This window comes from Homalodisca vitripennis, unplaced genomic scaffold, assembly GCF_021130785.1.
Source record: "Homalodisca vitripennis isolate AUS2020 unplaced genomic scaffold, UT_GWSS_2.1 ScUCBcl_4656;HRSCAF=10958, whole genome shotgun sequence".
Classification (NCBI taxonomy): domain Eukaryota; kingdom Metazoa; phylum Arthropoda; class Insecta; order Hemiptera; family Cicadellidae; genus Homalodisca; species Homalodisca vitripennis.
The window spans coordinates 21,167-35,108 of record NW_025780764.1 but is presented as its reverse complement, the minus strand read 5'-3'; the positions used below and the strand labels follow the sequence as shown (position 1 = coordinate 35,108).

Below are 13,942 nucleotides of genomic sequence, written 5' to 3'. Positions count from 1 at the left end.
TCTTTTATCCTTACGTTTAGTGGTCTTTTTGTCTCGCCTATGTATTCCCCTATTGCAGCTACATTTTATACTGTAAACACAGTATTTGGAATCCTGTGTGCCATTTTTTGGTTTTGTTTTTACGAGACTTTGTCTAAGAGTGTTGTGTGTTTTAAACGCGGTTCTAATGTTGTACTTTCTACCTACTCTTCTAATTTTCTCCGATAATCCCGGCACATAAGGGATTGACATAAACGCAAATTTATCACAATTCTGTTTTTCTGACTGAGGAATGATTCTTCTGGTTCGTTTGCACTTATTAATTACGAATTGAGGGTATCCATTGCTTCTGAGATCCGATTCAATTTTCTTAAATTCTTCTTTTAGGTCCATCTTTATCTGAGCACAAGCTCTTTGCTCTATCAAACAACGAGTAGGCTACTCCTTCTTTGACAGATTTTTTGATGGGTTGGATTGATAATTTAAATATTTTCCTGTGTGTGTTATCTTTCGAAAAACAGTTGTCTTAAGGACATCCCTATCTCTTAATACACACACATCCAAAAAGGGAAGCTTGTTTTGGACTTCCACTTCCATTGTGAGGCGGAATGGAAGGAGAAATACTATTAATGTGATTCAAAAAATTATTTAATTCAATGTCTCCATGAGAAAAAATAACAAAGGTATCATCCACATACCTCCACCAAATCTTCGGTTTGAACTGAGCTGAAGCCAAAGCTTTTCGCTCGAATTCCTCCATAAAGATATTGGCGAAAATAGGAGACAGTGGAGAACCCATTGCCATCCCCTCATCTTGACGGTAAATTTTACCCTCTAACTCAAAATAATTGCATTGAGTGCATAGTTCTAACAGTTCCATAATTACTGGCACGGGAAGTTTAGTTCTATCCTTTAATGTTTGGTCTTCCTTGAGACGTGATTTAATAATTCCGAGAGTTTCTGGAAACTGGTACATTTGTAAATAGACTTTCGACATCAAAACTTACCAGTTTGTCAGTTTCAGTCAACTTTAGGGATTTTGATTTCTCAACGAAATCCCTGGAATTTTTGATGAAAGAGTCAGTTTTTCCTACCAATGGCGTTAAGATGTCCAAGAGGGACTTTAGACAATTCCCTGCAAGGTGAATCACGAGAAACTAATGATGGGCCGAAGAGGGATGGTAGGTTTGTGGATTTTGGGAAGGCCATACATATGGGGGGATTTTTGAGTGGTGAGGAGTTAATTTAGATCTAAATTTATCTGAAAAAAATTCTTTATGTTTTCTTAAGGTGTTTGCTACTTTGCGTTCAAATGAATCAGTCGGGTCTTTATTTAAAAACTGTATATTTGCCAGTATTTAAAGTTTCCGCAATCTTTTCTTTATACGCTACTGAGTCAAGTACCACAGTAGCGTTGCCTTTGTCGGCAGGTAAGATTTTGACCGTGTCGTCTTTCCCAAGGATCGACCTGGCCTTTTTCTCCTCTATTGTCAAATTGGGTTTTGTGGGAGGAATTTTTATGAGTAAAAGACTGGCCTCACAACGAAACCGGTCACCCTGTTCCTCAGGTAACTGTGAAACAGCCGACTCGATTCCAGTTACGAAATCCAGTGCCTTTACCGATTTTTGTGCCACAGAAAAGTTTAAACCCTTGGATAAGACTGATATTTCCGCTTCATTCAGGATTTTTGAAGAGAGGTTGATTAAATTTTTATTATTTGCATCCGTATTCAAGTTGCCATCCTTAGGCAAATCACATTTTTTAGGCCTAATTTTTTCCAGTTTAGAGATTTTCTTTTTCTTATCTGTTTCAGAAACTTTTATACATCTATTTTGGATGCTTTCGAGAATGTTGTTGAATTCTGTACCGATCAGTGTTTTTAATTCAGTTTTTTTACACTCAATACTATTTTGGAGGAGGTATCTTTCACGATGATGATATGCAATTCTTTCTTTAAGTAAAGATTTAGAAGCAGAAGACAAAATTTTACTGGCTTTCCTACTATGAAAAGGAGTTTTTAGAGTTAACCCTATAGGCATAAGGTCTTCAACCTTACATTTATGCAAGAAAGTTAAATGATTAATGTGTTTAGTTAATTTAAGATGCAAGCTCTCAAGGTCTTTGATTTGTTTACTGGTTCCGGGTCCGTACCGAGAATCAATTCTTTGTTTAAAGGTTATTTTTGACGATGGAAGGATTGTGAAGGAAACAGGATTTTTTCCGGACATTTGCCATCGTTCAGTGAAACAAGAAAACAGTAACACTACGTTTCGAGATCTGCAATCTGATCTCTTCTTCAGGTAAAGAACTAAACTAATACATAATTACAAACTAGGTTAAAATAAACAAATCTTACTAAAGCGTTGTGGCACGCCTAAGTCAGGAATCACAACCTACATGTTGTTGTCAACTTCACTAACACTAAAGACATGCACTTAATACAAAACTATACAAAAACACTAATCATTAAAACTAAACTACGGAATACAGGTCACAATACGTCTTCACTCGTCTACTGACCACCTACGACTGACCAGAGGGACTAGCCAATGGCAATCGTGACGGCAGGCTAAAACAAGATGGCGGAAATACAAGGGAAGGGGAACAGGAATGGGCCCTTTCGTTATTATTGGTTCATGCGAGATGAACTTCTTAAAACCATATTGTGACTCCGCATTGGTTTATTACAAATATCCGATCCGTTTGATACTTTTGGTTTTCTCTTTAGTTCATTTTTTAGAATTGGCAAACCAAAGCGGCCTAATCTCGACTGATGGTTGACTGATTGGTTGGTCTGCCAATTTAATGTATGTTGCCTCAATTAATTTCCTTTTGAAGAAATGTGGTTCCCGATGTATTTATGTGGGCTTCATCCCAATTCATATGATGGTCTTCGGACCAACAATGGTGTGCAATTTTTGACTTTTCTGTGAAACCCTTTCTCGTGTTTTCTTTGTGTTCTTTTATCCTTACGTTTAGTGGTCTTTTTGTCTCGCCTATGTATTCCCTATTGCAGCTACATTTTATACTGTAAACACAGTATTTGGAATCCTGTGTGCCATTTTTTGGTTTTGTTTTTACGAGACTTTGTCTAAGAGTGTTGTGTGTTTTAAACGCGGTTCTAATGTTGTACTTTCTACCTACTCTTCTAATTTTCTCCGATAATCCCGGCACATAAGGGATTGACATAAACGCAAATTTATCACAATTCTGTTTTTTCTGACTGAGGAATGATTCTTCTGGTTCGTTTGCACTTATTAATTACGAATTGAGGGTATCCATTGCTTCTGAGATCCGATTCAATTTTCTTAAATTCTTCTTTTAGTCCATCTTTATCTGAGCACAAGCTCTTTGCTCTATCAAACAACGAGTAGGCTACTCCTTCTTTGACAGATTTTTGATGGTTGGATTGATAAATTTAAATATTTTCCTGTGTGTGTTATCTTTCGAAAAACAGTTGTCTTAAGGACATCCCTATCTCTTAATACACACACATCCAAAAAGGGAAGCTTGTTTTGGACTTCCACTTCCATTGTGAGGCGGATGGAAGGAGAAATACTATTAATGTGATTCAAAAAATTATTTAATTCAATGTCTCCATGAGAAAAAATAAACAAAGGTATCATCCACATACCTCCACCAAATCTTCGGTTTGAACTGAGCTGAAGCCAAAGCTTTTCGCTCGAATTCCTCCATAAAGATATTGGCGAAAATAGGAGACAGTGGAGAACCCATTGCCATCCCCTCATCTTGACGGTAAAATTTTACCCTCTAACTCAAAATAATTGCATTGAGTGCATAGTTCTAACAGTTCCATAATTACTGGCACGGGAAGTTTAGTTCTATCCTTTAATGTTTGGTCTTCCTTGAGACGTGATTTAATAATTCCGAGAGTTTCTGGAACTGGTACATTTGTAAATAGACTTTCGACATCAAAACTTACCAGTTTGTCAGTTTCAGTCAACTTTAGGGATTTTGATTTCTCAACGAAATCCCTGGAATTTTTGATGAAAGAGTCAGTTTTTCCTACCAATGGCGTTAAGATGTCCAAGAGGACTTTAGACAATTCCCTGCAAGGTGAATCACGAGAACTAATGATGGGCCGAAGAGGGATGGTAGGTTTGTGGATTTTGGGAAGGCCATACATATGGGGGGATTTTTGAGTGGTGAGGAGTTAATTTAGATCTAAATTTCACTGAACGATCGTTTCACTGAACGATGGCAAATGTCCGGAAAAATCCTGTTTCCTTCACAATCCTTCCATCGTCAAAAATAACCTTTAAACAAGTAGAAAGTTCCGTAACTATAGCCAAAACTGCTTGGAAATTCGTGGATAGTCTGAAAAATTAAAGAAGACAAAACACAGTTGTGATTAAAACAAAAAGATAAAATGTATGGTAACCAAACTGAGGTGGTAAATGTCAGATTTTTCAGACATTGCAGATGCTATCTTATGATGCCACTTGGGACCATATCCTCTAGCTCTAGTGCCAATTATGTTAATGATGGACACAGAATTCAAGATCTTGTTGATGATTCAAGATTTGAAATCTAAAGGTAACTCATTTTTAGCTGCTTTAGCAGTGTAGTCCTTTTGAAACCCCTTAACCAGTTAATAAATATTACTTTTATTGAAGTTATATTTGTTTCTTGACCAAAGCACTTCTTGTTTTCAAGAGGGGAAATGTTTAAACTCTGAAAATTACTGACCAATTTCTACATTGCTGACTTCAAGTGAGATATTTGAAAGATAAAAAAAATAAATTCCTGTTTTTTTTTCTGAGACAGAAAGCAAATTATAATTTGTAGTCAATGGATTGATCAGTATAATACAGTAGTCAGAGGATTGAAGAATCATTCTCTAACGCTCAGCATATCCTAGACTTCTTCAAGGCCTTTGACTGTGTCGATCATTTGGTTTAGCTTAATAAATTGAATAATCACTACTCTGTTAGAGGTGCCATAATCTAGTGGTTGATGTCAACAGGGGAGGAAGATCCATGGCGAGACTATTATTGCTTGTCACCAAACTAAAATTTGGGGAGGTCCAGGAATCAACCTTTGACTCTTTTCTTTTCTTACTGTATGTAATCAGTACACTTGGGTAATGTGATTTGATTCAGATAATACCTCTTTTCTAAACTAGTGGAATAAAACAATTTATAATAACTGTGTATGAAAACTTATTGCCGTCTGTATCTAAATTTAAAAAAAACTAATGAAATAAAGTGTATTTTCAAGTTATACGTTGGTGAAGAATCTTTAACTGAAATGGGCAATAAAATTTCTTGGATCTCAAATGCAGAAAAATATGTTTGCAAAAAACTGGTCATATGACTTTATGCTGTAAAAAGGATTAAGTCTATAAGTGATTTAAAACTTATGACCATTGAATGCAATTTTTGAATCTTACTGCCTCCCTGCTACTGTCAGCATGGGGCAACTCTAATAAAGCAAATCTACAAAGAATCCTTATTCTGCAAAAATACATCTGCATTTTAGCAGGTCTACAACCCAGAGACACTTGTAGGAAACGCCTCTACTGAGTTCTGCTAATCACTGTGGCATCTCTACATACTTCAAGCGACAATGTATACATACAATAAAAACTTGCCTGCTGGTCTCCAGATTTTACCTTACCAGTTCACACAGTGGTATCGTATTCAGAATCCATCATACATGGGATTATACCACTGTTTTGACACAATTGTAATTCTCAGAAGAAAGAAAAAACAACAGGCCAAATCTCAGTAAATGGCAAATTGTCACAGACGGGGAAGTACTGCAAGATCCCAAAAAAGTAGCAAACACCTTCAACTCCTTCTTTGCCACAGTCGCAGAAAGGACACTAAAACCAAATAACCTAAACAATGGGCTACTTAATATCTACAATCCACCCAACATGACAAATAGCAACCTAAATCTACGACCAGCAACAGAGACTGACGTTATAAAAGCCATAAACTCCCTAAAACCCAAAACATCCTCGGGTATAGACGAGATCTCGGCTAAACTCATCAAAAACCTGCAAACATGAACTCACTAAACCCTTGACTGCTCTAATAAATAAATCGCTTCAACAAGGAATATTCCCCACTATGCTAAAAATAGCCAAGGTCTACCCGAAACATAAAAGTGGATCAACGAATGACTTAATGAACTACAGACCGATCTCCCTGATATCAACCTTTTCAAAAAATCTACGAGAAAATTGTCTTAGATAGGCTATTATCCTACCTAGAACAAAACAATCTAATGACCAACCAGCAACATGGATTCCTAAAGGGACGGTCAACAACTACTGCTCTAATTACAGTTAACGGAGTACATCATTGACCAACTCGACAACGGACATGCAGTCACTAGCCTGTTTCTTGACTTCAGTAAGGCATTCGACTGCCTTAACCATGACCATCTCCTTAACAAAATGAAGTCCCTAGGGATAAATGGGAAGACGGGAGAATGGTTCCATAGTTACCTAAGTGACAGAAAGCAAATAGTTGAAAATTGAGCATGAAGAACAAAACAAGCGAAAAAAAAATCTATTCTGACATGACAAGCATTGCCAGAGGAGTACCACAAGGGTCAGTACTGGGGCCGGTACTGTTTCTCCTCCTAACAAACGATCTTCCAGACTACCTAAAGGAATACTGTGAAACAACAATGTATGCAGATAACACAGTCCTCACCATAGCAAATAAATCCATTCAAACCCTGAAAAGAACTACTGACACTGCTTTTAGTTACACAAAACAATATTGCCTAAGAAATGACCTTGCCCTTAATGAGAAAAAACAATACAGCTAATTTTCACCACAAAAAACAAAGAATTACCTCTACCAATCCCTGGAACTGCAGCTCAGGATACAGTCAAATACCTGGGCATTACAATGGATTCAAAGCTCACATGGAAAGCACACATAGAATTACTTTGTAAAAAACTCTCTTCAAGCACTTATGTAATAAGAAGGGTTAAAACACACAAGCAATCTGGAAACTGCAAAGATAGCCTATTATGCACTATTTGAATCTCATCTCAGGTACGGAATTGTGACCTGGGGCGGAACATCTGCTACCAACCTGCAAAGAATCCTAAAACTTCAAAAAAGGGCAATAAGATGTCTAGCAGGCCTAAACTACCTCGAAAGCTGTCGTGATGCCTTCAAGGAACTCAAGATCCTGACGGCCCCAGCGCTCTACATGCAAGAGGCAATCATGCATGCTGTTCTCACCAATCAAACCCGACAAAGAGACATACACAACCAAAATACACGCCATGCTTCAGATTTTTGCTCTGCCGCCTCACCATCTAACACTCTTTACAAGCAAGCCTTCCTATAAGGGAGCCCTGCTCTACAATCAACTACCAGTCCACCTCAGAGAAAAACCAGAACGCCACCTCAAGAAACATCTCACAGTCTGGCTCCAGGAGCGACCTTTCTACTCTATTCAAGAATTTTTAAATCCTGTAACTCTCAACTATTAACATTCTTTAACTATCTCATGTATTGACGCATTGTACTGTTCTCTATGAATATGTGAAATAAAGAAAATTGTCTATTGTCTATTGTCTATTGTCAATAAATTTACAAATAAAGTTATTGTCAATCGCCAATCTTCTTGGATTTATGTACCAAGAAATATATCAAAATATTTGCTCAAGTTCCATTTTGGTAATGGCATATTAAAGGATAACTTTCCTCTCTCTTACCTATGGTTTTGTGTTATGATGTTGAGCAAACATTTCAGGGATTGAAGGAGGAGGAGCTCTTCTTATTGGAATATAAATTTTTGTATTATTTTCACAAAAGAAAACTCACAATTATCCAATAATTAGTGTATTTTTCACGAGGCCTTTCGACATCGAAGATGCCATCATCAGGTGTGAATCAACAATTTAAAAACAAATATCAGCTGAGTAAAACTATCAACATTTATATGGTTAAAATTAAAATAAAATTAAATAAATATTAGTATATGTATAAAAGTTTGGGTCAAAAAGAGAATTTAGTTATATTTTTAAGGAATGGTGAATTTTGAATCGGTCCAAAATCATTGTTTAAAATTGTATCTTTGTGTTTTGTTATGTACAATGTTTCATATGCGTCGAGTTCTTCTTGTTTGTGGACTTCTTTTAATAATGTAAAGTTTTTAAATGTGTGGTTTGTTTCAAAAGCATGTTTGGCGATAGCAGATTTATCAGTTTGTCCATATTTATAATATCTTTCGTGTTCTTTAAATCTTTTTTTAATAGTTCTTTTTGTTTGGCCAATATAAATTTTATCACAATCTTCACAGTTAATTTTGTAAATGCCACTTTTATTTTCATCTAAAATTTTATCTTTAGGATTTCCAATTAGGTTATTTATCTTATATGGTGTGTAAAATGTTATGTTTATGTCTTGATGTTTTCTAAATACTTTTTTAATTTCTTTATAAAATGGACCATAACTCATGGATTGCCAGTTTCGTTTTTCTTTTTGTTCACTTTTTAAAGTTGTCTTCGATGTTTTTGATAAATTCTTCTTTTGTTTCTTTAATAAACTGTCAATTAATTTAGTTGAGTATCCATTGAAAGCTGCTATACTTTTTATGTTTATTATTTCCTTCATGTATTCATCGTGTTTTAAAGGTGTTGTAAGTAATCTATTAATCATTGTGTGGAAAGCAGCTCTTTTTTGGGAGGGTGGATGGTTCGAATCGTGTGGTATGTATCTGTTGTTGCAAGTGGGTTTTCTGTAAATGTCATATTCTATGTCGCCATTATTCCTTTTCACTAATACATCTAAAAATGGCAATGATGAATTAGTTTCAATTTCACAAGTAAATTTAATAGTCGGATAAAATGTATTTAGTTGATTAATAAAATTTTGAAGGTCTTGGTTTTTGTTAAATATGGCGAAAATGTCATCAACATAACGCAACCACACTCTGGGGAAATAAGTCATATTTTGTTTCGCGTTTAATTCAAATTTTGCTAGGAAAATGTTTGCAATAAAGCATGATAAAGGGTTCCCCATTGCTGTTCCTTCAATTTGTTGATAGAACTGATTTTCGAATTGAAAAAGTGGTTTGAGACATGCATAAATCAGTTAACATTATGTATGCCTTAATTTCGTCTTGTGTTAAATCTATTGATATTAACCATTCCTTGATAATATTTAACGTGCATTTCATAGGGACATTGGGATACAAAGAAGTAACGTCAAATGAAACTAAATATTCTTCACTGGTAATTTTAATAGATTTAGTCATGTCGATAAACTGATTTCTGTCTTTAACAGTAAGACTTGGAGGCTGTGAAAATTTTTCAAATCGTTGAACTAACCATTTAGATAATAAGTATGTGGGAGAGTTTATACATGATACTATTGGTCTCATTTTGTTCCCTGGCTTATGGATCTTAGGTAAGCAATATAAACGTGGTAAACATGGATTTGAAACTGTTAGTCTTTTGCATAATACTTTGTTCATAAGCAATTGGCATTCTTTTAAAGTTGTAACCATCGATTCAATGAATTTATTCAGAGGATTTTTAGTGGTTTTAACGTAAGGACCTTCTGAAAGCATATCTTGAGCTCGACTGTAATAATCTGTTTTATTCATAATGACTACAGTATTACTTTTGTCAGCTTTGAGATAGAAAACGTCCTTTTTTTTTTTTTTTTTTTTTTTTTTTTTAAATTTTTAATTATTTTATGTTCAAAGTTCGCCTTTTTTTGCTCATTACAAGTCTTGGAAAATTTATGATTTGACAAAATTTGGGAGAGTTCTGATCTAATTGCACTTTTATCGTCATTGTTCAGATATTTTATGCTGGTTTCAACATTAACAAAAAGATCCTCTTTGTAGTTTTTAGATGGTAGGTTGTATTTAAAACCCTTTTCTAGAAGTTTCATTTCATCATTTGTGAATGCCTCAGATGATAAGTTTTGAACTAGAATCTTGTCTGAAGATGCATTATGCTGAACGCATTCAGTTGACTCTTTATTTTCTTGAAGTTTTTTGAACTTTTTGGTAAGATTAGAAACATTTATGTTCATGTTTAAAATCAATAACTTCAAGAATAAGTGTATATTGAATTTCAAAAATTTGATACTGAATATTAGTTAAGTTTTTAACAATTAGCAAATGTTGTTCATAGGCTTGAAGTTCTAAATTGGCTCGATAGATTACTTACAACACCTTTAAAACACGATGAATACATGAAGGAAATAATAAACATAAAAAGTATAGCAGCTTTCAATGGATACTCAACTAAATTAATTGACAGTTTATTAAAGAAACAAAAGAAGAATTTATCAAAAACATCGAAGACAACTTTAAAAAGTGAACAAAAAGAAAAACAAAACTGGCAATCCATGAGTTATGGTCCATTTTATAAAGAAATTAAAAAAGTATTTAGAAAACATCAAGACATAAACATAACATTTTACACACCATATAAGATAAATAACCTAATTGGAAATCCTAAAGATAAAATTTTAGATGAAAATAAAAGTGGCATTTACAAAATTAACTGTGAAGATTGTGATAAAATTTATATTGGCCAAACAAAAAGAACTATTAAAAAAAGATTTAAAGAACACGAAAGATATTATAAATATGGACAAACTGATAAATCTGCTATCGCCAAACATGCTTTTGAAACAAACCACACATTTAAAAACTTTACATTATTAAAAGAAGTCCACAAACAAGAAGAACTCGACGCATATGAAACATTGTACATAACAAAACACAAAGATACAATTTTAAACAATGATTTTGGACCGATTCAAAATTCACCATTCCTTAAAATATAACTAAATTCTCTTTTTGACCCAAACTTTTATACATATACTAATATTTATTTAATTTTATTTTAATTTTAACCATATAAATGTTGATAGTTTTACTCAGCTGATATTTGTTTTTAAATTGTTGATTCACACCTGATGATGGCATCTTCGATGTCGAAAGGCCTCGTGAAAAATACACTAATTATTGGATAATTGTGAGTTTTCTTTTGTGAAATAATAGAAAATTTCAGGGATTGTTCATTAGAAAAAAATTAATTAAAATAAAAGTCAATTTGAGATACAAAAAGCCGTACAGTGAACCCTTTAAGGAGTCCAATTTTTTTAACATTCTCTGGTCTAAACATGCTAGACATTTAGGTTTTATTAATTTAAATACAAAAAGTTCCAGTTTGACTTTCACAGCTACGGGACATGGAAGTGCTATACATTTTACAGTTTGGTATTGACGATTGATGATTTGAAAGGTCAATAGAATTTTGGTCATTTGCCATCGTTAGGTGTTACAATAACAGAAATACGATGTTTCAAGGACTAAAATCTTCCCACCTCTTCAGGTGTCAAATGTTAAAATATAAATTTAAGGATGCAAGAAAGTAAACATTCAGTCTATAGTGATTGATAACAACAACAAAAGTTGAAGTTTGGTATAATGAAAATTTACAATAAAACAGCCGTAGTTTGCACACAAAATAAACACACCTTAAGCCAGTACCATGTAAGGAGAGTCACAAACAAAAAGTCACAACACATACAGATGTATTGTTGAAACATATGATTTAGAACAAAATCTGTCGCTGAAACACCAAAGCAACACAATTAGGAATGGCACTCACTATTTCAAGAACTCATTCTTTAGTTCATGTTTGTTATCTTTAATATTATCTATATTATCTGATAGCATATAATATAGATAATTATCAAGTAACGAGTTGATCTTAAATAAAACCATTACACTGTCGTCACAGTTAATTTCCTAAAATCAAAAATTTGTATACTGTAACATCACAATGTTCCAGTATAGTTAGTTACCAGTACAATAATTATAAAATACAATTGGTAAAAATTGTTATTTCCTGAAATCCCTAGCTTGAGAAGTTCTCCAAGTTATTAGTCAGTGGTTATCAAAGTTTATTAATTTGAACGTGTGTTTCATTTGTTTGCCAACACAAGATAACAGTGTTGCATTAGTTGCTTTAGAAATAATATCGCTTACTTTTTCAGGCTGGATCAGTAACGCAGGCAGTGAAGAAGCTCTCTAACTCAAGAATAAAACAATTACTTTCGGAGTCCAAAAGTCCAGCTTCAATAAGTTGTCAGATAGATACAGTAACGCCCAACAACTCCGGAATTATCGAATGGAACTAGAGAATCTGCAAGATGTTAAACTTAACCATGAAGTAAGCACAACTGTTTGGTGTAGCACTTTAAAAAAAATCCATGATTCTTTTAAAGTTAGTTTAAAGTTTGAAGCTTTAGTTACAGTTCATACTGTGCTATTTTAGTACACTAACATTTTAATTTAGGAAGTGTATATTAAGCTGCAGAAAGTATTTTGCACAATTTTTTCCAAAAAATAAATAATATTTTTACGTTTTTTATGCTGTTTGTTTTAGGTCAAGTTCAATACAAAATTATGTTTATAGAATTCAACTTTCAAAGAATCAAGTAAAGCTAGTGAGGTCCCAATCATCCAATGCTTGAAAAAATGGAGTCTAAAATAATTAAATTAAATTTTGGTACACAGTTTCTACTACCCGTTGCAAGTTGGGGTGATATTGGACCAAAGACCTATAAAGTACAGGACAAGAATCTTTGTCGTTAAAAGGCTGGTAATCCTTTTAATAAGGCCTAATTTCATTTAACTTTTAGTATTGAACTACTTATGTCTAGCAGAGATCAGTTTAAAATTAAAAAATCATGCAAAATTCTTGGATCATACAGCTCATAATTTCACAACAAAACCAATTAATTTTACCGTTATCAATGAATAACAAGTTTAGGCTCATGCGGTTGATTTGACCCATTTAAAAACAAACAGCTGATAAAAGGACTAAACAGCCTGAAGGACTCTGTTCTGCAATAAACATATTTGTCAATATAATTGACCGTTTAATAAACTGCAAGTAGTACAATTAAGTAGGTTTATCGTACAGTTTCTAATTTTAAAACAAACTGATCTTCAAAATATTGCATAAACTACTAAGCTTTTTTTTCTTTTAATTTCACTGTTATCCTTAACCTCAATTGTTCATTAGAAATGCCCTTATAAGCATAGATTTCCTTTTTAGGTAGGTTGTTGTTATACAGATTCAAATTCCATATCGGAAACTTCTTAAAAATAAATTTTATGAATGAAAGGACAATCTAAAGTTTAATAAGTTTCTCGTTTTGAAATTGTGATACAATTTTTTTACATTTTTCCGTGGGTTACAATCTTTATTAGTATGGACCTTACTTTACTCAATAATTTAACATTACATTAATTTGAGATTTTTGAATTGTTAAGTATTTAAATGTTCTGTTCATATAAAGACCAATAGCTTAACTAAAACATTATTATTTTCTTTTGCCATGTCAATACAGATTCAAAGCCTTAACATTAAGGCTGGCCCTAGAATACAATACTGTGTTTTGTAATTTTTGCTACGTGAGCATGTAACATGATTTTTTTTTTATTTTTCATGATAATCACTTGTACTGTAATCTTAACCTCTTTTCTGTACATTTTTAATTGATTTTTTCAGTTTGAATTTACATTAAAATCGCCAGCAACTTGTGAAATAAATCAGAATTTGGTAATGTATATAAAGTGAGACCTAAGGTTGGAAAAACTAATTATTTTAGTTTTATCCGAATAAAATTAAGACCTTTGGATTAAAACCAAAATTTTATATGTTACAAAGTAGAAACTACCTCATAACACATGTCACTCTTTTTTTAGTTTTTAAAATTATTTTTGTATCATCAGTAAATAAAATAGATTTTTATTGATCATTGAGGTCATAACTTAGTTTAAAGCTTGTATTTAAAATTATTTTGGCATGAGAAAACTTTTTTAGTTATGAGGTTTAGAGGTAATTAATAGATGAACAAATTTATAGAAAAGGCAATGAGGAAGCTTAGCAAATGATTCAGGTGAGCGTTTTGTCATTTTCGGTCT

At 33.3% G+C, this 13,942-nt stretch overlaps 1 protein-coding gene across 1 annotated transcript in view; it reads left to right on the top strand.

The window, feature by feature from the left end:
* Positions 1-4,318: 4,318 nt before the first annotated feature.
* Positions 4,319-13,942, top strand: part of LOC124373019 (DNA polymerase zeta catalytic subunit-like) — a 29,353-nt gene continuing 19,729 nt past the window's right edge. The window contains exons 1-2 of the mRNA XM_046831429.1: positions 4,319-4,537; positions 12,004-12,179. Coding sequence (XP_046687385.1) covers positions 12,138-12,179 — 42 coding nt within the window. The 5' untranslated portion in view covers positions 4,319-4,537; positions 12,004-12,137. The remainder of the gene's footprint in view (positions 4,538-12,003; positions 12,180-13,942) is intronic.